This window comes from the organism of the source record quoted next, unplaced genomic scaffold (genome assembly GCF_019419815.1).
Source record: "Pyrus x bretschneideri cultivar Hongxiangsu unplaced genomic scaffold, Pyrus_bretschneideri_v1 Contig11, whole genome shotgun sequence".
Lineage (NCBI taxonomy): Eukaryota > Viridiplantae > Streptophyta > Magnoliopsida > Rosales > Rosaceae > Pyrus > Pyrus x bretschneideri.
The window spans coordinates 6,170,881-6,195,479 of record NW_025999402.1 but is presented as its reverse complement, the minus strand read 5'-3'; the positions used below and the strand labels follow the sequence as shown (position 1 = coordinate 6,195,479).

The 24,599-nt window shown below is 36.2% G+C and overlaps 2 protein-coding genes and 1 long non-coding RNA gene across 7 annotated transcripts; all 3 read right to left on the bottom strand.

Annotated features, from left to right (window-relative positions):
- Positions 1–197: 197 nt before the first annotated feature.
- LOC125473500 (protein SEMI-ROLLED LEAF 2-like) lies at positions 198–7,916 on the bottom strand. Of its 3 annotated transcripts, none has more exons than XM_048576389.1 (20): positions 7,718–7,916; positions 7,057–7,211; positions 6,359–6,433; positions 6,123–6,238; positions 5,680–5,794; positions 5,015–5,137; positions 4,875–4,922; positions 4,482–4,678; positions 4,153–4,349; positions 3,783–4,066; positions 3,550–3,696; positions 2,753–3,166; positions 2,501–2,650; positions 2,256–2,334; positions 2,056–2,168; positions 1,722–1,919; positions 1,462–1,599; positions 1,166–1,306; positions 808–1,014; positions 198–582 (listed from the first exon to the last, which is right to left on the bottom strand). In XM_048576389.1, the coding sequence occupies exons 2-20, from the start codon at positions 7,189–7,191 to the stop codon at positions 466–468; spliced, it is 2,994 nt and encodes a 997-aa protein (XP_048432346.1). In that variant the 5' UTR covers positions 7,192–7,211; positions 7,718–7,916; the 3' UTR covers positions 198–465. The 3 variants fall into 3 exon arrangements, with proteins under 3 accessions (XP_048432346.1, XP_048432340.1, XP_048432343.1); XM_048576383.1 differs by having other exon boundaries at positions 7,057–7,202; XM_048576386.1 differs by having other exon boundaries at positions 7,057–7,194.
- Positions 7,917–10,567: 2,651 nt separating this feature from the next.
- Positions 10,568–14,694, bottom strand: LOC125471904. Of its 2 annotated transcripts, XR_007254004.1 has the most exons (7): positions 14,602–14,694; positions 13,386–14,203; positions 13,191–13,273; positions 12,601–12,756; positions 11,784–12,371; positions 11,652–11,697; positions 10,568–10,897 (listed from the first exon to the last, which is right to left on the bottom strand). It is a non-coding gene; the product is annotated as an uncharacterized LOC125471904 (long non-coding RNA). The 2 variants fall into 2 exon arrangements; XR_007254003.1 differs by lacking the exon at positions 14,602–14,694 and having other exon boundaries at positions 13,386–14,225.
- A 3,264-nt stretch (positions 14,695–17,958) lies between these two features.
- On the bottom strand, positions 17,959–22,115 carry LOC125473494 (acyl-CoA-binding domain-containing protein 4-like). 2 transcript variants are annotated; one of them, XM_048576372.1, is made up of 9 exons: positions 21,796–22,115; positions 20,402–20,929; positions 20,238–20,303; positions 19,893–20,059; positions 19,648–19,804; positions 19,470–19,563; positions 18,966–19,372; positions 18,762–18,866; positions 17,959–18,536 (listed from the first exon to the last, which is right to left on the bottom strand). In XM_048576372.1, exons 1-9 carry the CDS (start codon positions 21,925–21,927, stop codon positions 18,264–18,266), a joined length of 1,929 nt encoding a protein of 642 aa, XP_048432329.1. In that variant the 5' UTR covers positions 21,928–22,115; the 3' UTR covers positions 17,959–18,263. The 2 variants fall into 2 exon arrangements, with proteins under 2 accessions (XP_048432329.1, XP_048432334.1); XM_048576377.1 differs by having other exon boundaries at positions 19,470–19,560; positions 21,796–22,107.
- Between the last annotated feature and the right edge of the window lie 2,484 nt (positions 22,116–24,599).

Below are 24,599 nucleotides of genomic sequence, written 5' to 3'. Positions count from 1 at the left end.
ATTTAGGATTATACGTATTTAAGTACAGTATTGTTTACCCCTTTCTCTCTCTTTACACGAATACTCGTCTCTGTCTCTTTCATCACATAACTGGAGCATACAGTACAGTGTTATATGCGAGCCTCTGCATTTTCCTTTTAACCCTAAACATGAACAATTATGGAAATTTAGCAAGGATTTTCTTGAGAGAGACTACAAACCACAAAGTACATACTACACTGCATAACCCTAGTTCAATTACAGAACATGTTCGATATAACCGTTGTACAAAATACATACTACACTACGCATAACCCTAGCTCAGTAACAGGTAGATGTTCAATGTAACCATCGATAAACTGGGCATGGAAGCCCTCAAATCAGATTATCAGAGTCTAGACTAAATGTAGAGCTATTAATCCCAAGATACTGCCTAATACTTTACAGCAACGATTACACTTGAAGCGCGACTTCTCTACCAAGTTACTAACACCCAGCTGCCTTGAGGAAGTTGTCAAATGGACTAGCAGGAGGCAGCCTCATAGCCAACCAGGGGTCCTGTGCCGATGCAGCTCCATGAGCATGCCCAATGTCAATCGTTATCTGCGTGAAAATTAACGTGTTCCAACATCAAATAAAGCATAAAAACAAGTAAACTGCTACATTATAACTAGTTGCTTTCATGAAAAGAAAATTAAATATCAGAGATTCTGAAAAATCAAACTGTCCCCGTGTGGCATCGCAACAGTTCTTCCACAAGCATGGCCAGAGTCCAATTCACTATAACAATCTAAAAAAAAAGAGTGGGGAAACGAAACAAGGTCTGACCTTCTGGAGTGCTGCACGTCCATCTGCAGGAAATGCTGGAAACAATCTGTCACGACCACTGCTCTGATGATTTTCATGGGCCAACCAGTTGGAGAGTTTCTTCCTTGTCCCTGTGCCAAGGGCTTCGCACTGGCTTGCCATGGTGTTGTAGGGGAGAGGTGATGTAGAGACAGTTGTCCCCGCTACTTGACCAGCTACCTCAAGTGCCTAAGAACAATTTTGTTCAGTTTTGGTCAAATATACAAATACATTAAGAATCTGACAACGGTGAAATCTTGTTGAATTTGTGGTTGTGTTGTTTTGTACAAAAAGATGCTTGTAGACAGAGAGGGAGGTGAGAAGGGGAGCAAGTGCTTACCGACTCCATCAGCTGTCCAATGCTGATAACATGGGGCGGTATAGAGGAGGATGTAGGTATTCTGGGAATGAAACGTGAGAGGTCAGCAACAGATGCTTCACTTGTCACATCATCCTCCACTGATGAATTTGATGGAAATTCCTGCAACATGAGGTGGAGTCATTGAGAATACTCAAACTTTCAATGCTATAGCTGTTATCATTGTTGTTTTTCTTAATTGGCATGATGGATGGTTGTGATCAATGTGGAACATAGCAATCCAGCAGTAGCAAGGGAAGCTAGACTAAAGAGTATACCCCATCAAACGATGATTCCTTTGAATGAACAGGCATTTGATTTTGGTCACAGTCAAGCATTGACTGTGGGCCAAACATGAATGCATCATCAGGTGTGAATGACTCTGAAAGTTGGTTTGCCACATCTTCTGCCTTCATCTTTAAAAAGAAAATCAAACAAATCAGAACATGTCTGGTTATATGTGTGCGTGTGTTTGAGAGAGAGAGAGAGAGAAAGAGAGAGAGAGGGAGGGAGAGAGATCCATAGTAAACCATCATACCTCAGAAACCTTTGATAGGAACTGAACTAAGATTTCCATCATGATATTGTCTGATTCGTATATTTTGTTCCGCAAATCAGATAGTAACGATGAAGCCATCTCGTTATCAGTAACAGATCCATATTTACTAACATCTGCATCACGCTTTACATAAATTTGAAGATCGTCACTGATGCCTAAATATGGATCAAACTGAATCTGAAAGATAGAGGAGATTTGTTATAATGATAATGTGAAAGCCCCCATCACTTAAAAGCCAGAAAACATCATACTACGATTGCTGCAGAGTTTTCAAATAGCAAGAGTATTCAGCATCAGGATAAGGTATACTCACATCATACGGTATAAATGACTTGAGCAGAGGAATATGATAGATCTTAGCCGCAAACATCAACATGCCAATCGAGAGTACAAGCATAGATCTTTGACATGCTGGAGTCAATGTCCCTGCCAAGCATTTAAGACGTTTAAGCACAAGTTAACCCTTTTTTTTATCGGAATTAATGACTGTTTAAGGATTTATGCTGCCCATACCATTGTTAGAATCAAGGGATGTATTCCTCAGAGACAGCAGAAGTTGAATGAAGCGAACCATAAGGTTGTCAGTTGGATTCTGCAAAATTACAAATTCCAACAAATTTGTAAACAATTACAGAAATACTAAACCATGTCGTCATAGCCATGCTAATAGAGGGTATATAAAGGTGAAGTGAGAAGCAACAGAAACATAATACACGACATAAATGAAGAAAAAAGAAGTAACGCAAGAAAAACTTCACCTTCAAATGTGAAGAAATAAGCACTAAGGTAAAAGAATGAGCTATAGCCTCAATATTTGAAGGCAAATTATCAGGGAGATTTGCTTGTATCCAAAACGCAGACAGCAAGTGTGATATTTGATCCTCACTAAACTTCATAACATACGGATCCTGAGGAAAACAAAAGCCCGAAAGTATAGACTTAGTAAAGTAAGTGAAAGTACTCTCCAAATGTGACCAGTTATATAATAATTGAACTTCTTAGTATCTTACTGGCTCTGTTAAGCTGACTGTTCCAGCCGTCCTGTCAATAATTGAGCTAATTTTGTAAACATTAGGGGAATTTTTTCGGTTACACCCCTGCTTCCAGACTTCTTCAGCAGTCTCTCTATCTCTAAAATCATCACAAGCATTACTGTTCCCGTGCTTTTCGGCTTTGGGGCCATCTTTTTCCTTCCTCAGCTTTTCAAGTCTTGCTGTGATTGATGCAAAGGTAGATGCTGTATTCGACTGCCATCCTCTTGATTGGTATCCAAAACCAGATTGTAAAGATGAAGATTCGTGCCGGGGCTGGTTAAAAGTTGGAATGAGAAGAATAGAAAATATTTGGTGTGCTCCAACACGCACCTCAATATCTGGATGCACCATGACTTTCAGAAGTTGGACAAGAAGGGACTCAGGAAACACCTACAAGAAAAAAATTAAAAACGGTTCAGTATGTCGTACTTCAAAGATAATAGCAGAAAAAAGTAATAGACAGACTTCAATGACATCTAGTAGATAATGTTGCTTATAGAACCATATTATCACAGTACTGGAAGCATTTTCTTCAATCAAATTAAAAACATAAATTACACATCCACCAAATTACATCTCCCTTGCGTACAAATCCAAATCCAAATTATGTCATCCAAAAGTATTGAACCAATCATTTTTAGCCTTCCCTAATAAGACTTGCAAGTATGTCTTTAATCAACCAACAGTGAATCTGAGTAATTTCCAAGAAAAAAATACTAAGAAGCAATGCATAAAAAATTCCAAAAGCAACAAAAAGTCTAAATTTCCTTCACCTGCTGTGTACGTGAAGAGATCAACGCTAATGAGATCATATGAGCAACAATCATTAAAGATCCAAGTGTTGCCCTAGCAACAATTCCAGATGGCAGATTCTCCAGAGTTATCGCCATCATGTCAAATAGTGGCCGAACATTGCCAATCTATTAAAAAACCAGCGCAGGCTTTTAGTACTAAAAGAAGCACCTCATACTGCAGCAAGTATAAAAACCACAAGTATAGAACTTACGCCTCTCGAAATTTCTAGTAAGCAGTCTTCAATGGAATTTTGTAGCATGATATTAATGTTTGATTCTTGCTCTCCAACTGATTCAGCAGTAGCTTGAAGACTCTTCCTCAAATGCCTACATAGGTCGGAGACAAATCCAATTTCTGCCAACACTGCACCAGATCGAATCTGGCTAGCCAAAGCACTAGCAACTTGAATGACAGAAGATTTGAGTTGTGGATCTTGCGAAATGGTTTTGTGGTCAAGATGACGGATCACATAGGCTAAAATCAACTGTTGATTCCCTGAAGCCAAATGCTGACATTAGAAAATAGCACCTGCGGTAAAGGGTTTGAGTCCATATGTAATTTTGCAAAGAATATCAAGATACCTGAAGCCTCCATAAAGTATGACATATCAGACAAAACCAGCATGGCCAACCCTTGTCGAGGAACCCAGTGGTGCCCAGAATCAAAGTAGACAAACATTGGATCCAATACTCGGCGCATCGTTGTGCTCTCCTTAGATAACTCTATCATTCTCTGAATACAAATTTGAGCCCACACTTTTGGTGTTTCAAACTCTTCTCTGAAACAATGAACAAAAAGTGTTACAAAAGGGCAAATGGATCAAAAGAAAATGCAATAGCATAGTTTACAATTACAAGTATCGACCAACAAGTACAAAACTCTTCCCTTTTAAACTTTCAATAACTCCTACCTCGTCAGAAGAGCAGGATCCTTCTTTTCTGGTCGTGGCCTGATTATCTTGCAGCTAGGACTAGCGTCATCGCCAACTACACCAACTCTGCTTTCACTTCGAACCACTTCATCCACCCAATTATGATGTGGCTGCCCTCTCTCATCATCTTCATTATGTGTATCTGGCTCATAGTTATCCAAGGTGACATGAACAATCTGCACTCACAAGAAAAAGGTTTGCAATGCTCAGTATTAATGAAAGAGTGGTGCCACTGGCTTGATATCTGATTTCGAAAGGACTAGTGCAACAACAAATTAGACATTTAAATGTCCGCGAAAAGTTTGTATAAGATAACAATAATCACTGAAACATTTTTAATAGCTTGAAAAAATGATACTGGAAAAAACTAACCTCATCAAAATCAACAAAAATATATGAAAATTCTGCCATGAATTTCACCTGCCAAGGTGGAAATCTATCAAATTAACATTTTCCAACTAAAAACAACAACAGTCCTTAAAGAGTTTCAAGAAGTCAAATCATAAAACTACCATGGCTGAAAGGCACTGCAAACTTGATGCTCTCAAGCTTTGGTGATCTTCACCACTTTGACATGCAAGCTTACATACTTTGTGAACCAAACTCTCAATGGTATGTGTGTAAGTGCCGTCTGTCTGTTCAGTGATTGCATCAATAAATAAAACAAGACGTTAATCAAATGTATTACTTTTGTACATAAAACTGAAGAATTTCAATCATCCATTAACAGAATAAGAAATGCCACAGGTAACATCAACCATTATAAATACAATGACAAGATACATAAGGTAGAATTTACCCTCACTGTTCACAATTCCACTTTGACAGACAAATTCCATGTCTTACACTTTAGATGGTGTGGCATTCATGATCTAACCTCATGTATAATTCTAGAGCATAACATTGAGTTTTAGCTTAAACAGAAAAGATCTTCTAAAAATTCCATGTAATGTATACAGGTGGATACCTACATCCACAGGACTTGTGTTATGTCATGTTAAGATAGTAAAATTAAGTTTTTATTGTATCTAAAAGAGTGGTTAGATGTCCATAAAGCCGCAAAAGTGGTTTCTTTTTATTGTATCGAAAAGAGTCCATTGTCTACCTATAGACTTGCGACACTACAGCATTGAAAGGCAGATCAAACAACTATTTCGAGAGTGAACTTTGGAATCACCTGACTATAGATGAAATTAGTTAGAGTTTGGCATCCAAGTATGCGCACAGTATCTTGCTTAGAGTTGTCCAGGAGCTCAGTAACCACACTCACCAGACTGACTGCAAAACAAGCCCTGAAAGATATGAAACATATCAATTCAACAAGAGAATTACATTAAAAAATTCGAGAGAGAGAGAGAGAGGGACATTTAAAGCACATAAAACATAAGAACATATCCAATAATATATAAGAAAGATACGTTGTTCTTTGCCAAGCTAGAAGAGAACAAAGTGAAATTGTGACTTGAGTATAGAGTTTTCCCAGCAAGCCTAATCGTACAAAATTCAATACCTATACAACAATAGTTGCATCCAAGAGATATATCAAACAGACCCTTTTTCCACAAAAATCACTAACAAACTTGTTTTCAATGGTGAGAGAGAAAGGAAACAGCTACTTACATCTGCTCCTTACACAGGCAAAGCAACTTGTTGTAAGTGTCTGCAACAATATTGATGAATTTGATGTGCCCCAGTCTAAGCTCTTTGTAGCACCTATCTTCAAGAAATTTAGCAATCTGTTGAAAAATAAGCAACACCTACTGGATTAATAATAGCCTCAACAGTAAGCAATCAGTTTACAGTAAGCCAACTTTTACCGACCAAGAAATATATAAAAGGGATAGAAAATTTCATACCTTTGGGATTCGAAAAGGGTTTTTGGCAGCATATTCACATAACTTAACAATTTTTCTTTCATTGGGAGGACCATCCTGAAAATTTTGGGACACTTAACTTCAGTATGCCAGCTACTGTAAGAAAAGCATACATAATAACTACTTTTGGCTTAATTGAGTTCTTGGGTCCAAGTATTCTAAACCTTATGTATAGATAATTAGATAGAACAATATTCTCTTTCCAAACAATCAGGTAGTTGCAACATTCTCAATCCGATAACATCATAATCATTTAGACTTTATGTGTATGATTGACAGTCTTAGTTCATAGTTTGTAACACACACACACACACACACGAACATACACCTGGTACTTACAACGAAGAACCATTGTGAAACTAAGGATGATATCCAGGTTCCATCTAGATTTAATAATTAGAAGAGAAATGAAAATATAAAAAGTTCAAAGGGAATCCCTTTCAAGCATCAGAACCAACTTTTTTAGTAACTCCATTAGTTCCAATCTAAAATTAAGGAATAACCTTCAAGAACGAGAAAACAGATAAACAATTGGAACGGAGAGTCTGACTTTTGTTCCACCAATACCCACACTAAGGCACATGATCAAGCAGTCAAATTACCAACTACTATCTGCCGTTCACAACGAACGTGTCAACAATGCCATAACATTAAAGGGTTTAAGCTAGTATTATACTCACAGGAGACTTGGGAAAGATTTCCGCAAGCAGCTTTTTGTAACGCTTAACAGGTTGTCTAGATCTCGACCTCATAGCAGGGCAGCATATGCACATGCTTTCACACGCCGGGAACAGCTTTCTAGAGATGAGCCCCATTTCCTGAAAATCTAAAAAGCCTGTTCGATTAACCCAACAAATTACAGTAAACAGCAACTTTACAATCCCAGCAGAAAATCCCATATCATACATAACAAATGCATATACTATACGCACTCAAACATTGACATGATGAGGTGCAATAAGATAACAGAAACAGAAAAAACACACAACAAGAAATATCAAAAGAAAGAAGAATTCCCACAATCTTCTTATTAAAGAAGAAACGGAACGGATGCTAAAAGGAGAAAATTTGAGACTGCATTGATACAAAAATGAACCAAAATACACAAGAAAACTGTATCACAAGAAAAACAAACATGAAAAAAAAAAGGATCACAACCAAAATAAAAGTTCAACAACTATTACTCTAAAAAACAGAAACCAAGTAAATAATGATAACCCAGAATCGAAACCCACATAGAAATCCAAATAAACGTGTAAAGTTTTCACCTTTGAGAGAAGAAACAGAAACCCAGAAGAAAATTACAGAGAAAAACACGAAGAAAACCAGCCAAGAACTCACCTTGTTTTTGCAGAGGCAGATCTGGATAGGGAAAATTTTACCTCCAATGGGATTTAATTTAAACAGGAAGAACAAGTAAGCGTGGGAAACAGAGAGTACGAGCTACTTCACTCCACGTGATGGGGTGTCAGTTTTCTCTTCTTCTTTTTCTTCCCTCGTTCTGAAAAAGGCACTGCTTTGTTGGGTCTGTCAGAACTTGGTAGACAAAACTTTCTTTTATTGGTTTTTTGAAGTTTAAATATTTTGCTAATCTAGGGGGAAAGATACTGTCCAAACTAAAATAAGAGGTGAGCTTTTGTTAATTAATCTTGAAAACAGACTAATTTCATTGATTAATTATTTAACTTTTCAAGCTTTTGGGAATGGTAGGGACATAAAAGAACTTACCTTTTATTTGAACTCTTTCTGGGTCTCTGGACTTTCTTTTGAACTTTCAAATATGTAATGATGTGTAATGGAACCTTTTATCCCTATGTTTTTTAAATTGTGTAGGTTGTCATGATAGCAGTATTTTAAGTCAATGCTTATACATAAGACGTTTCAACATTAAAGCGTTTCATAGATTTAAGACGTTTCAACATTAATGTTTATAAGAGTTAAAATAGTTATCGCATCCACCGATTAAACGGCCTCAAGTGACTTAGTCAATGTGTCCAAAAGCAAAAATTGAAAAAAAAAAAAAGCCTATTAAAAAATTTTAGTACTATTTTCTGGCAATAAATCCACAATTATAAAAAATCTTCAATGCAATATATTGTATGTAGTTATTTTGTTCATTTTTTAGTTAAAAACTTACATGACAAGAAAGAGAAAATTTTGAGCAAAAAAAAAAAAAAAAAAGAGAAGAGAAAAATAAATAGAGAAATGCTAAATGGGCTCTTGTAAATGTGAGATTCCCCGTGGACTCTTTGACATCTTATATTTGTGGTAAAATATTTTATAATATTAACATGAGAATTGACGTTAAATTGTGAGATAAAATAAAATTCATAAAAAATCTCACAATTAAAGAATTTTGTCATTGTTTCTCAAATAATTATACAATATGAGACATGTAAATTCATTTTTGAAGAAATTATATGTGATGTCTTGGAGACTCCAAAAAGAGTACAAATAAAGTGGAACAGCCCACGCTTAATCAAGTTTAGGTCCCGTCATTTAATAGATCATAGTGACATTTTTATTCATTTGTAAGTGAAAATTTTTAGATTTAGTTTTCACTAAAGACGAATTTAAACCATATTATTATTGCCAATTGTGAAGCCTTGTCCACTCTCTTATATTCTTAGTGTAAATAATCTCATTTATTAAGCAAATACAAATAAATAACGTTTAGGTCCCTTTCCCAATTACAATTAGTGGGGCCTTGGTTTTTGGGTTAAAAATCTTTCCCAAGAATCTTTATTGTTGTTATTCTATGTAGATGCTTGGACAAAGAGGATCATGTGAACTTTGAAATTACCTTCATTAATACATGCATCTCATTGGCTAAGATAATAGTGCCCATATTTTATCAAAAACAACACCGAGGCCAGTTTAGGTCGCTTTCGTAAGAAGCATAATTTACATGTTTTGAAAAAAATTCCAGTGGGCCTAACACAATTCAGTACAGTAAGTGTTGTAATTTAAGTGGTTGATTTTTTTTTTTTTTTTTAGTATACAACTACTTGTATTTTGACACTTCGTGACACATTGAAAAATCGCTCGTATGTTATGGTTGTGGAGGTAGCCTTGCATATATTATGTATTTAAAAAGAGTGAATTGCCAATTTAATTCCTGAATTATCACATGAGTGAAAATTGAAGGAAGATTATCTACCCTCTTATTCTCATCCTCTCATCTCACAAATTACTTTTTGTCTTATTATCTCTATAAAAAAAAATCAATATAAAATGTTGATATGGCTTAATCGTAACCGTTCAAATAGGAGGGCATGAAAGGGTAGAGAGATTAGGAGGGTAGAGAATCATTCTCCGTGAAAATTAGGTCTCTAAACTATTTTTCCAGAATCAGCCCTTGAATTATAAAAATATGCCAATTACACCACTAATATTAGATTCAAAGCTACCATATTTAATTTTCTGTTAGTTTAAGTTACGTTACTTGCATGTGATACACATTTGAGCGTATGTGGGTAATTTTTCATTAAAAAAAAACAAGTATATGGAGTTAACTTTGGAGGGTAAATTAGACATTAGATTTGCAACCTATATGAAATGTTAAGGGCTTATATGTGAGAAATAACGGTATTACACTCTAAAGTGTGTCAAGTAACTCAAGTTGACGAAAAATTGGATAAAATAGCCTTGAATATAATAGTAAGGATGAAATTAGCAATTTTTAATGAATTTAGGGACTTATTTTTCCAAATATATATATATATATATATATATATATATATATATATATATATATATACATTCAATGACCTAGTTTTTAGTCAGGTGATAGTTCAGGAACTAAATCGACTCTTCACTTATTATGGCGTTGATGGTTGAATTCTTTATTTAATGATTAAAGAATGAGTCAAATCCACGCAGTCTATCTTTATTTATTTTTAACCACAACAAGTGCCCAGTGGTAAAGACGCAGATTCTGGTTCCCAAAATACATAAAGAATGAGTCAAATCCACGCAATCTATCTTTATTTATTTTTAACCACAACAAGTGCCCAGTGGTAAAGACGCGGGTTCCCAAAATAAAAAAAAAACAAGGATATTCTGGTTTCGAAGCTCCAAGCTGGTGAGTCTACTTGTCTGTGGCCAAGGAGAGATTGAAATACATCAGTGAATCTTTCCGGCCCCCGAAAGCGGTGGATACCTATGGACTTTTGTGGACCCCCACTTGAATGCGACTGAACAATAGAGTACGGTAAGGTCCACCCTACCTAACATAGACGCTCACAAATGCACGTATTTTTCAGGGTCATATGAAACAGCAACAATCTTCTTCCCAACAGTTCCAAGTTCCACCCTAAAAAGCTTTCACTTTACAAATTCAATTTACAGCAAAGGCTTTGACCGGAATAGAAAAACTACCGTGGAGGTCGACGGAAGGTAAAATTTTGATTTGTTTTCATCACTCAAGGCAGTACTTTGCACGCAACTTATCAAGCTTCCATGCCTATGCGATTGAAGTTGCCTCGTTGTAGAATACTTCATCCCATATCTTATCAAGGTCTGTTTTGCAAGGTATTGGGTTAGTATAATGATTATGCCCAACTCTAGATATGCGACTAAGAACTGTTCTAAAATTTTAAGCCTAGCTCTGCCTAGGTGTCAGGCGGTGTGCCACCGTTCTGATTAATGTCTAGACGTTTGAAAATTTAGAAGGGACGCCTAGACCTATTGAGGCGCCCGCCTAACCCGCCCAGACATACCTAGACACCTGTCTAGGTTGCAACTCACTTAGAAAGAAAATAAATAACTTTTCATTTTGCATTATTTTTTTTAATAAATTGTAAGAAACTTGTTGAATACTAAAATAAACACAAATTATATGTTTGTTCATCATGTTTTCATTATATTTCAATACTTCATAATATATATGTCATTCTATTTTGTAATTTATAATGTAATTATATATTTTTTAAGTATAAACAGACATTTATTTACACGAAATATAATATATTTAATCTGCCTAGACCGCCGAGGCTAGGCCCCAGTCCACTACCCGATTAGCGCCTAGCGTCTTTTAGAACCTAGTAAAAAATGAAGCATATAACGGTAGGCAGAAAACTGAGCCTAACGTATCAAAACATAATGAACAATAAAAATCGTGCCACGTTGAAGGACCTTGTTCGAATGACATTTCTGTTTTCTTTCAACTAGATCGAAACCCTTAAGCTTTTTAACAAATCGAGGAATTGTAAGGATGCATACCGGCCTTGTTCGAGGATGAAAGAAAAATGATGAGTGTGTCAAATCTGGGTACCTTGGTTAACTTTTCCAAAAAATTGACGGCCAAATCCATTTCTTCACTGCCAAAGAAATCATGGGGGGGGCATAAGGCATCTCATCAAGCTCAACAAGAAAAACATACTGATGAGACATAAGCAATACTTACACTAAAAAGGTCGCCACGCATTTGATAATGTCAATTAGTACGGGAACAGTCGAAGCATTTTTGAAAATCTGCAGCAATGCAGTAGCAGATATAGACTGCATGGAAAACCAGCAAAACTAACATGAAACCGGTATGGAAAGTCAGAATTAGTTATGACTGCCTAAGCAATTACCAACTATACATACAATTTTCTTACTCCTTGATGGACATGTGAACTTGTTCATATAAATGGATTCAAATGGGAACCTCTTGGGATGGCAGTGGTCAACGAAATGGATGACCGTCATGCAAAACAAGCACACTAAAGGTCACCCACTTTGAGACGATAGAAAGAACACATGAATCTTGCATTTTGGACGTCTATATTTATGATAGTAAAACACAAGAATACATTTTCAGACTTTCAATAGTGAGGCCTCGCAGAGCACTATCTCCAGTGAGGCCTCGCCAAGAAACCTCAAATTGATATGCAGTAGTTGGTGGTGTGATGTTTTTCTCCACAGCTACAACCTTGGCTTTGGAAGCAGCTCGAGAAGCAAGCTCTTGTACCGATGCCTTCATCTCTTGCTTCTTATTTGTGGTATTTCCCTACAAAACAATCATACAAAAGCAATTAAAAATATGAAGATAATGCCTTTATGATAAAATGATACGGTAGGAGTAACGTATAAGTCTGGTAAGAAGCTAACAAATGCAGTTGAATACGGCTTCATAAACTAGTATATTTTACTTATTAGTACTACCAACAGAAAGACAAATCAATTACAACAAAACAAAAATCAAGTAGAAGGGGCAACAGAAGACTAATCCTTACGACCTTAGTGTGATCTTGAACTGCACTTATTTCTGTAATTTGAGTACTGCTTCAGACAGGCTGGATGCCGTTTCCATTTACGTTGGTATCCGACTTTCCCCTTTTCTGCATTTCTTGTACAGAATTTTTCAGCGCTCCAGATACGTTCTGAAGATTTGACTGGCAATTAACAATTACAATGAGTCAACTTACTAATTCAATGAAATAATCATGATGCTAAACAATCAAAAGCCAATCAAACTCAACTCCATCTCGCAGAAGTTTGTACTGACGAAACAAGCACGAAAACCAGATTCAAGCCTGGATTAAGCATGCAAAAGGCCTCTAAAAAGTCAAGGCAAGTATATCCCATGAATGCCTAACTATTAATAATTGTACTCGCAGGAATAATAACAACGAACAGGAAACGCTAAAATGCCCTCCCCCTTAATTCATGCACACAGTTCAAAAGTTTAAATATGCAGAAGGATAGGTTTTTCTAAAGATTTAAGTAACAATTCCATGGGTTAATTAACACTACTGAAACGGCCCTCACGAATATAATTTAGATATAGAGAACCAACAACTCCAGATGCGTGTGCAAATTTGCTTACTTTGTCATACAAAGATTTGGCCTCCGTGTACTGTTTCTTGATTTCTTGGTTGTGAGGCTCCAACCTCAGGGCAAACTCAGCATCTGCAGTTGGCTATATTCATTACATCAGACAGATCAAAATTACAATATCAGAAAAGAAACCGTAAATGAGACGATATCAGGAAACAAGGTCGTTGTTTAGTTTTAAGCCAACCCTCGAATGATTCTTTAAGCTTTCCAAGTTCTTTTCTAGCCGTTGCACGTCGTGAGTATGCTTTTATATAACGATCATCCAAATCCAAGGCCTCTGTGCGGTCATCCTTAGCTTCCTGAAATCTAAAGAACAAGATGAAAGTACACATATGCTTCAGGTCATTCGTGAGAAAATACCCTGTAAGAGCTATTACACAAGCACATGGCTTGCCTACATATGAAAACTGTGAACGGGATTTTGGAAATTATTATGAGAGGGTGCCTTTAGTAGCTTGACAGTAGGAAAAGTCTAGAGGCCTAACCGCAGCTATTGAATCTAGTCTTCACAGAATCCTTTGACAGCGGCATAAATGACTGGATTTTTCTTTTCAATTGAAAGTGGTGCGGTTATCAGCTGCATCAACACTTTCCTAGAAGAATTTTCTCAGGAACCAAACACAGCATAGCATATCCCACCATGCGACAAAAATTGTATACGAGGAAAACTTGACCAGAGACACGGTTTGTGGTGGCGAGCAAACATGGAACCTTACAACTTTGTATAGAAAGGGCGGGCTGTTTTATGTACGGTTTGTGCATATAAGTTTCATCTACATATACAGTAGTACATCACCAGCTATTGAACTAAATTAATAAGTGCTGTAGGACTATCCTGCAACGCCAGTTTCCGCGAATCAACAGGCAGAAAGAGGAGCCATCTTTTCATGTATTGCCTTGTAACACTGGAGACTGCACAGAGGGAGCTTCGACTGCGAATCCCGGTACTTGTATGGATTTGTACAATATGGTCCGGCACACTTTTCACGGGGAGGAGGGTAACTGAAATCGGAATAAAACATAAAAACAAAACTAATAATTATCAGATAAACTTCACGACATATATTTTTTTTAAATGGGGAGAGGTGCTTGAAAACCAGGTTTGAGACGTAATGATCTCCATAAATTTTACATTTAAGGGGGAAAAAGGTGAGCAACCGAAGCCTAATTTTATAACCAGCTGCTTGTCGTCAGAAATTTGAGAAACATTTGAAGCTCAAACGGCTATGAAAAGCCTCCAACGGTCGTGGAGGCTGGATATTAAGGATTGGTTCAGAAATAAGCACAACGATATAGAATTGTTCAAGACCGAAGAGACGCATAGAAGCTGTATCTAGATTTGGGGAAAAAACTACATATAATCGTAGAAATAAGTATCTAGAATTTTCAAATGCTCTTACCTGCAAGGTTTGGAGTCGAATATAGCTGGCAAGCCCATTTCATTGGGGAAAATTACAACCGATCCTGATACACCCATCATGACACATCCCGATCTAAATTAGAACGTGCTAGCCATCACGTAAAAGTGATATAATATGTGCATAGTGCAAAAGCAATAATGATATACAAAAATAGGAGTGAATAAAAACCAAACTACTAAAAGTACTAGCTCCACTTCATAAGACAAGTCATTGAATCTCCTGTAATACTCATTTGCCGTCGTCATTTTTCCCTGATTGGCATCTTCGCCTGATTCCATTCTCCACTGCTGCTACCAATCAGGAGAAGGAGAAGATGACGGCAAATGAGAATTACAAAACTCAACAGAAAGACCAAATAAATCGAAAAGATTTTACCTTTAAATTGGGAAACGAAAATCCTCGGAGAACCTTGAGATTATTATCACCGACAAGATTGCTCTGATCGAAACAGAATTAAAAGAATACGAATTGGGTTTTGGTGAATAGTTGGCGTAATGTGATTGGAGGACGAGAGGTGTGGAGGAGAAGGAGGAGGAGAGCTGGGTGAAAGTTAGGGTTTTTGTTGCAGGGGAGGGGACCAAAGTTTTCACCATCGTCGTAGTAAATTGAATGGTGCTGGGTTTTTCCTGGGTTTTTTTTACCGCCTTGTACGTTAACCTGTTCCCGCTGTCGAGTTCTCCAATCGGACCGTTGGGTTTGGACCAGGGAGTGCGTAGGCTAGTAACCGACGCACCCTGGTGCATATTAGCTGTGTTCATTTTAAGGTTTTCTTTTCTTTTTCCTCTTATTTTTCCTTGCTATTTTTCACAAATAAAAATAGCTATTTGTTCTACTTTTCCAGCTTGTTTGAGAGTTAAATAATGAATCTTTACAAGGGATTTATCGAAACATTTGGTAACTGTAAAATTAATAACCATAAGTACAATTTTACCGTCACGAAAAATACAAAGACTCTTGAGAAAACGAATAAGATTTACAGACAATTTTTATAAAATATGAGCGATATTGAAAAAGTGAAGGATTATTTGTTGTTCGGTTTAGAACTTGAACACTAGAATGACATTTTCTATTTGGAAATAGCCTTACTTGGTCAATTTTATGTTCACTTAGTCATAGGATAAAGAATGTATGAGTTATGTTAGGGTCAGTCGTTCACGTGCGAATGAGAAATTTTTCATTATAAATTAGTGTGAAACTCACTTTTAAACAACGAATGCTCAATCTTTGAGCAACCGAACTTAGCAAACAATAAAGAGAAATAAGAAAACTAGTTTCCATAATTTTGTGATGCGAAACTATGTTATTAAAATGTATACTAAATTCTTATACTAGCCTCATTGGCAAAACACCATTTCTTAAAGTCACTTATTATTTTACAAAAGTTGGTTGGAATAATTGATGAAAGTGTACGTGTGATGGCACTTAAGTTCGAATCACTTCAATATTCATTATAATAAAGAGAATTGTTTTCCAGCTGCTTTCTGTTTAGAAGAAATTTCAATAGTTTTACAGCTCATTGAAAGCTTAAAGTCTATGAGTTCTACTTCCATTCTACAAGCAATTAATGACCTTAATTTACAAAACCACAAGAAACACAACAATTCAAATCAATTCAAGTCATTCAACACTTGTAACATTTAATACTACAGAACATAGAAGAATTTTTCTAAATCTACATCAATAATCCAAGAATGCTGCTAGCTCAAACATCTAATAGATTAAAATAGTTATAGATACTGTGTTGTCATAAAAACATCTACGATTAGTTAGATTTAGAATTTTTTTTTTCTTCTCTCTCTCTCTCCAAACGATAGCATTTATGAGTTAAATTATTAGTTGTAAGAAAAAAGGAAGATTGGTGGGGATTGAACCCGCATCATAATACATAGACTTAATTACTTACCACTACTGCGATAAACACTATTTGCAGATAAATTTCGAGTTGGGATTTGGATCCCCGTTGGATCCCCTCCCTAAGGATCAACGCACACGGATTGTTGATCAAAAATCGTGCGGCCCCAATTGAATGCTTTTTATATTTTTAAAAGTAAAACAACTTTGTTTTACATGAAAAATATAAAAAAGGAAAAAATTGTGACTGCATGATTTTTTATCAACGATCCATATGCGTTAATTCCTAAGATTCCTAGGAATAAGGTCTGGCGAGGATCCAATTCCTACGGAGTTGGACATTAGATTTCTTTTCATCTTCTACTCAATACTTTTTTTCGCTTGAATAAAATGAAAATTTGATCAAGTTAGTTGGACTACACATTCAGACAGCAATCCTCTCATTTCTCCAATCCTAGTTGACACGTACGTTCCAAAGAGTGGCCCCACGTTTGCTGGTCTCGTGGGACCCACCCAATGAACTGGAACTAGAAGTGCTATTGAGTTAAGACCGTCCCGTGGGGAATGAGGAAATTGGGCATCTGAAACAGACGGGTCAGGGGGGCGAAAACCGACGTGGCTGACGCAGCCACCGCCTGTGACGGGGCAGATGTACGTGTCTGGTTGACAAGACCGGGGACGTTCGAGTGACCGCTCTGACGACCATTACCAACGATCAATCAGTCAGTCACAAAGGACCCCGGTGGGGTGACGTGGATGACAGATCCGACGGTTGACAGCGACTCTGAGGCCCCTCTTTTCCTAGACATCACATACACGACAGTAGCGCGCGATGCGCGGGTGCTCTCATTCCTCCTTTTGTGCACCCAATTTTGTCATATCAAATGCTCTCTTCGAATATTTCACCTTTTTCTTTTCACTTTGCCTAATTAATTTTTTTCTTTTTTCTTTTAATTGTTCATGTTCGGTTTGGTGGATTGGATAAGATATGTTGTAATCATTTAAAATGTACCTTAGTCAAGTTCGTTGTTTGTTTTGCCAAACTGTGAAATGGACAAAATTGAACAAGATAGGTTATAAATCCACAATGAAGTGGGTTTTCTAACATATCCTTATACATAAGTTACAAATTTATCTTACAAATTTCTGTCAATCTAATCATATCCTTAAAGCCTAATCTTATACAGCACACCAAACATGCTCATAAAGAACTACATGGGAAAATTTCGATTGGTGCTTAAACTTTAATTTAATTGAAGCTTTTAGTCTTTGAACTATAAATTTGTAACTGGTTACTTTTTTCATATATTTTTCAAGAAATATTGTGCAAATAAGCTTTGAAGATAGTATGGATCGTTTGGAAGTGTTCTTAAAATAAATAAAAACGTTTTTGGTGAAAATATTTTTGAAACCAATCTTGAGTAAAAATGCAATTGAATCCTAAAAATAAAACACTTCCTTAAATGCTTTTGAAACTCAAAAACATTTTCTCTAGAAGTGTTTTCAATCATTTTATAAGCATGTTCAAACGAGTCTGAAATCTTGACACAACCACAATCATAATGCTCATTTACTAATATACAAGAAAATCATAACTAAGCTAAACTCATAATATTACATTGACTCCAGACACCATACCAGCAGATCATCATTTGACACAAAAGAATTTACATGTGACCAACTAGTATGTGCCTACATCACCTATCTAAAATTACAGAATCTTAAAGACCAAGTTAACATAGAAATTTATGCCTATATATATGTGGTTGTCTCTAATAAGATCCACCAGGTTAACTTCCTGGTCCTCCAAGTGTTAAAAACACACCAGGAAGATCACTTCTTTCCTTGGCTACAGATGGATTGGCTCGAACGGGCAAAAATGGTCGAGTCGCCTGAGGTTGACTGAGGCCTAGGCCGGACCCCGGCATGGAATTCCTCATTGGCTGCTCGGATAGCTTCAAAGGTGGCTCCAAATGATTCGAGTTTGGAAATGGTTTTGCCTCGGAAATGGGAACTTGGCTTGTTGAAGCGAAATTTGGCCGCCTTGAGATGATCTCGGGTCCCTGGTTTTGGCACATTCAGTTGCATAAAAAAGTTAACGTTGATTTGCAAGCACGTTAGTGAGTGAATGGGACGTGTGATTTTCGGACAAATTTTTTTCTACCCCTGCACACCTTTGTTGACGAAAATAAAAATACGTGTAGAAGGAGAAAAGGGGCGTGTGTAGAAATCACTTCTCTAATCATTATGTGTTGGTTTTACAATGTAGTTGAAATAGGGAAGCTTACTGGTGCAAATAAGACTCCTCTATATAGCCTTCCATTAACCATCGCGGTCATTAGGAAACCCGAGTCGAATGCTCCATCAACTTTGCCTTGAACCTCAGCACCCATCTAAGAAGACACAAAACCCCAATCAAAAGCCGAGCATGGTAAAGAGAAGTATAGTTTCTGTCAATTACCGACGGAAAGTGAAATTAAAGGAATGCATACCATGTTCTGAATAGGCCCTGCCTCAAAGTGTTTCGATTCTACCGCTTGAAATTCCATACTTGGTCTACCAAAGTTGGCATGAAGATACGGTTCTCGCTTCAGTTCAGTTTGATGCTCTCCTAACAAGTTAAAGTCTGCAGATCTTTGTGCAGAATTTCTAATATCTTTATGGTTGCTTGTGACATTGGGAGATTGGCTATTGCTCGGACTATGATTGAATTTCTTAAACAGATGAAAACCTCGAGAACCTGGGGAGGAATCAACAACTTTAGGATTCGGGACCTGTTCTTGATCAGAGTGTGATGGTGACGAATGCTGGGAGAGTGATAGAGAATGCTCCTCTTGCTCTGATTCGAGGTCTATTGATTTTGTACTTGTGGTTCTTCTCCTCTTTGGATGTAAAGTATCTACATTTATGTTTGCGAATGAATACTCGTTAACAATGATTTCGTGTATACCTAATAGAAAGAGTATGAATTTTATACTACATGATTTCGTGTATACCTGATTTGAACCGGAGAGATTGTTTGGGTTCTGATTCTGGTTCGTGTGTTGTCTCTCGTACTGCTACATGATTCCCCATTAGCGTAGTTTTCTGCTTTAAGCATTTACAAAAACACTCCTCGTCATTATCAAAACATAAAGGATGCACTAAAGTGCTGCACTATTACAACTTTTGTACCGTGTTAAAATCTGCTCCTTTTGAGATCCTCCGCCTATCTTGGTTCCAATGGCTTCCAAAAGTTTTGCACATGGAAACATTGTAACGACCGTTGGGATGTTCTGCTCCAAGATGCAACACCAACAACTCATTCAGAGGGCGCTCATCCTCCCCACACCTACAAGTTGAAACCAGAAAATTAAGATGGAACCGAACTATATGGACATGGCCAAACTTAAGCTGTAAAAATTCACACGGCTAATTACCCTCCGTAGACGGCAATGTCAGAATCTGTAACAACAGCAGTATGAGAGAATCGCCCTTGTGGCTGTTGGCCGCATGTTTCAAGTTGAGTCCACGAACAAGTAATCACATCTAGGACCCAAACATCGTTGTAATAATGTTTGTCTCCAACCCCTCCAATGACATAAACCTGCAATTTTTCCTGTAGGTCAATTGCTTTCTCTTCTGAGAATAAATGTTACAAGGTGATACTTTAAATTTGCCATATACGAAATCAGTCATTTACTATGATTCAAAGATGGATAATTACCAAACTAGCGCTAAATTTTTTTTTTTTTCTTTCTGAAAAGATACATATATTTACTTGCCTTTGTCCCGATATTAACAGCTGCATGACCTGCCCTGGCACCCGGTGAAGATCCTTGAACAGCCAACTGTTGCAAAACCACCACAACCTCCATTAGACTCAATTTGTAAAAAAACTTGTAAGAAACTGATATCGAAATCCTGAAAGAATAAACGGAAACGATACCCTTGACCAAGTCAGTGTGTTCATGTCAAGCATATCTACGCCACCATAATACCTATCACCACGGTCCCCGCCATACACAAGAAGCTTCTTCCCCATCGCAATTGTGCTATGACTGTCTCGAGGGACAGGAATATCGCCCTTCACCTCAGGGGAAGTCCATCTCATGGTATTGAGATCTAGGACATGAAGATCATTCAAGTAATTTCCTTTACCCTCTCCGCTACCCCCGAATATCACTAATTTATCGTCACCAACAAGGGTGGCAGTGTGACTTTCGCGGGGTGAAGGTGGAGTACCTGTACATTCTGGCCGTGTCCATACTTTGGTCACAAGATTCAGTATATGAAGATCATTTACCTTCTTAGAGCCATTTGTTCCCCCGAAAACTATCATCTTGTGCCCTAGAACAACGGCACTATGGCTGTCTCTGGGACCAGGCCCTTGACCAGTTGACACAAGAGTGATCCTTACCATTTTCTCAAGATCAAGCACAAGAACATCGCTGAAATGCATGCCGCCGCAACATCCCTAAATTGGACAAACTAGAAGGATGAGATCAAGATATAGCAAAGCATCACATGATTGTCATCTAATAACGCCGATTTCAGCATATGGAATGTAGGAATTTATTGTCTGCTATAAGAGCCAAGCAATTATCGATGTTTGATGACGTCTAATATCTAAGAAAAAGGCCTAAAAAAGGTTCGGAATTAGTAAAACAAAATCTGAATTATGAAACTTTTTCGACTCAGAAAAATGCATACAACGAGCCAAGTACATATACTTTTGCTTCAAATTTATTTCTTTAATTTCCTCTTAATAATGTCCATAAATTAAATTTTCCAAACAAATATTAATGCAGGAAAAGGAAAAACTAATTTTTTTTTATTATTTAAAAATAAGGGAAGAATGAAAAATGAAAAATGGTAATTACTACATCAAGGAAAGCTGGAAGATAAGTATCAGCTTATGCATAAGTGTCCTTACTAATAAGAGAAATATACAGGAATCAAGGAAAAAGCATTCTACCATTGTCAAAAGAATTATAATAGGAGGAGAAACAAGGAAACCACAACACCCAGTTCAAAAAAGCAAGTCTGTCATCACCCAACTATAGCCATATTCCAGATAACAGGACAGGAACAAGAAAAATATTACTTTGAGTTTTGACCAAAACATGCATCAAGGAAATCGATTTTTCAGAAGAAAAAACATTTCTGCATTATGTCAAACTTGAAAAACAGAAGAATTGATACACGTACATGCATACATATAATATATATATATATATATGTAAATATAAGCACAAAGATAAATATCATGCAGTGGAAAATTATTAGAAACGAAGAAAAAGGAGCAAAAGTTAATTTTCATGGAAGAAGATTTAAGCATACCCCAAAAATATACAAAACCCCATGAGAATAGCAGGCAGAGTGCCCCCATCTTTCAGAAGGATTAAATCCCATTATCTTTGGATAGAGCCACATTGCCTTCTTCCTTGCAGCTTCACCTCCCAAAGACCCCATTTTCTCTCTCTCCTATCCCTCTAGCTTCTTCTCTCTTATCTCTCTCTCTCTCTCAATTCTTAAACTTGAGTATATGTATTACTTGAACACAGTGTTGGACAATGATGTAGAAATAGAGAGGGGGAGAGAGAGACGATAAAAGGGGTAAAAAAAATAAAGGACATGAACAAGGCAAAGTGATGTATCAACTATCAGTATCAAAAGACATGAAAAGATGGGCGCTTTCAAGTCCAAAACACTGTGGCAACCAACAAGCAACCAACAGAAGCTCGTGGTGAAAGAAAGATCATTTCTTTTTCCCCTCCAGCTAAGGGAGGTTTCTTATACGCTATTTCAAGCTAATCAATCGCTCTTATTTGTTTTAATTTTTATATATGACACAATTTTATAATATACTCGAGATGTTGCTAAGTGATGTTTCTAAGTCATTCATACATTGTTGTTTGTTATAACTTGTATATGTGTAGATACTGTTATAGTGACGTTTCCAAACTAAACAAACACTGCTCTTTGTTTTAACTTTATGTGACACAATTTTATTATTTTGAAATATCACTATAACGATGCCTCTACTATTTATTTAAATTTTTTACGTGATGTGGTTCTATTATTTTTATATACTGTTATAATGGCTTTTCAAACTAATCAAACACTACTATTTGTTTGAACTCTTTGGACACATTTTTATTAATTTGGGATATTCTCACAGTGACAGCCTAAGTTGTAGGATTCTTTACCCAATTGCGTGCTAATTAATCAATTAATCTTGCTTTCGTGTTATTCTCTACAACAAGTACATATATATTGAAATGAATGGAGGATATTTTTTTGGTCGAATGGAGGATAAGTCTATATGCTTGGATAGAATTTCCTACAAGTGATGTAAAATCATGGAAATGTGACTGTATGGTTATAACTCTTTTGTTTGTTTTCCCTTGTAGTAATTATCTATGAGAAATGATAAGAAGAGTCTCTCAAAGTGAATTTACGTTATAAAACATCATAGTTTAACATCAATATCTATATTAACATAATAAAATATTATATAAAAAGTACAAAGTAGCAAAAAATCTATAAAGAATTCTGCTTATTAAGAAATTTCCTTATCATTTCTCACTATCTAATGTACAAGTCAGTCTCGTCCACTTTTCACGCTTGTCAAAGCGAAAATGATGGGTTTTGTGGGGGGCAGTGGGTTGTGGGGAATGATGAACGAGTGTTTGGGTTAGTTCAGGTAATCTGGAGAGCATGGGTCATAGAGAAGGAGAAGGTGAGTGCTTTTTTTTTTTGTGAGAAGAAGGTAGCTGCTTTACTTTCCATTTTTATAAACGATAATGTTATAGAGATAAATTTTTTTAAAGTAAATTTATAAATTAAATGACATAATTATTGATAATTAAATTATTACGTAAATATTATTAAAGTGTTTAATTTTTGTTGATAATACGTCATTTTTTTATAAAAAAATAAATACGTCATTTTTTTATAAAAAAATAAAAACGTCATTTAATTTACAAATTTAATTTTAAAATTTGATCTCTTTAATACTATTCTTTTGTAAACTTACAATGGTATTTTAAAAATATATTTGTTCTATTATTTTTCTTGCCTTATTTTTTTCTTTAGTGTGACATGATATTGGGATTGATGGGAGTGGATCTCTCTCTCTCCCTCCTCTCTCTATCTCATAATTTTTTTTTTTTAAATTTCAAGGTGCGTGGGTTTTGAAGTTATTGATATCGTGCATCTAGAAATGTGTCTTGTTTCAAAGGGATTTTGGGAGAAGTGTTGGTGTGTTGGGTTTTTGTTTTTATGGGAATTCTTTTTTAGTTTTGGGGATATGGGATTGGTGTTGGTTTTAGCTCAGAAGGGTTCGGGTGTTTTATTGAACCCAACAGGATCCTATTCGGATATGAGAATCTTTGAATCGTGTTTATTTATCGTACATCGTACGATCAGTTTTTATTAAGTATTGTTTGTATTTAATTTTAAATAAAAATATTTAAAATGATTTATAATCGCACGATATATGATAAATAGACACGATTTATAAATTTTTAAGATCCTCACAAAGAGGATCAGGCTTCTTCTCGAACATTGATCTCTATTTTTCTGAAGAGAAATGACAGTGAGACTCTTTCAAAAGTCGAAATTTTCATCCTACACCTCTTATTTTCGATATAATAATATATTTAATGTTATACCGTAAGATGATGGATAGATCATAAAAAAATTTCTTTTGGAAAAGTCTGATAACATTCCTCTTTTTTGAAAGTTGCAGCTTCTCCACATATGAGAGAGAGAGAGATTCATAGTTTTTGTTTTTGTTTTTTTTTGTTTTTGTTCTCAGATGAAAACTGAGACTGCAGCTTCACTGTTGACTGTTAATTTCAGCCCAGACCTGCCTAGAACCAATGTAACCAAGGTCTCGTGATTTGAACCAAACTTTTGACTTTTTTCACAAGAAGTGAAAAAGAATTTGATTCATCTTGTCCAACGAAAAAACATAAGAATTGATTCCAAAAGTAGGAGAAGCAATAGATGAGTAGGTTAAAATGTAATTTTCTCTACAATTTACACATCTAGAACCGTTAGATCAAACACTTGGGTTGAATCTAACGGATTGAAGTAATGGAGTATGTCGTAGGTAGACTCTCAAGTTAAATCTGCTA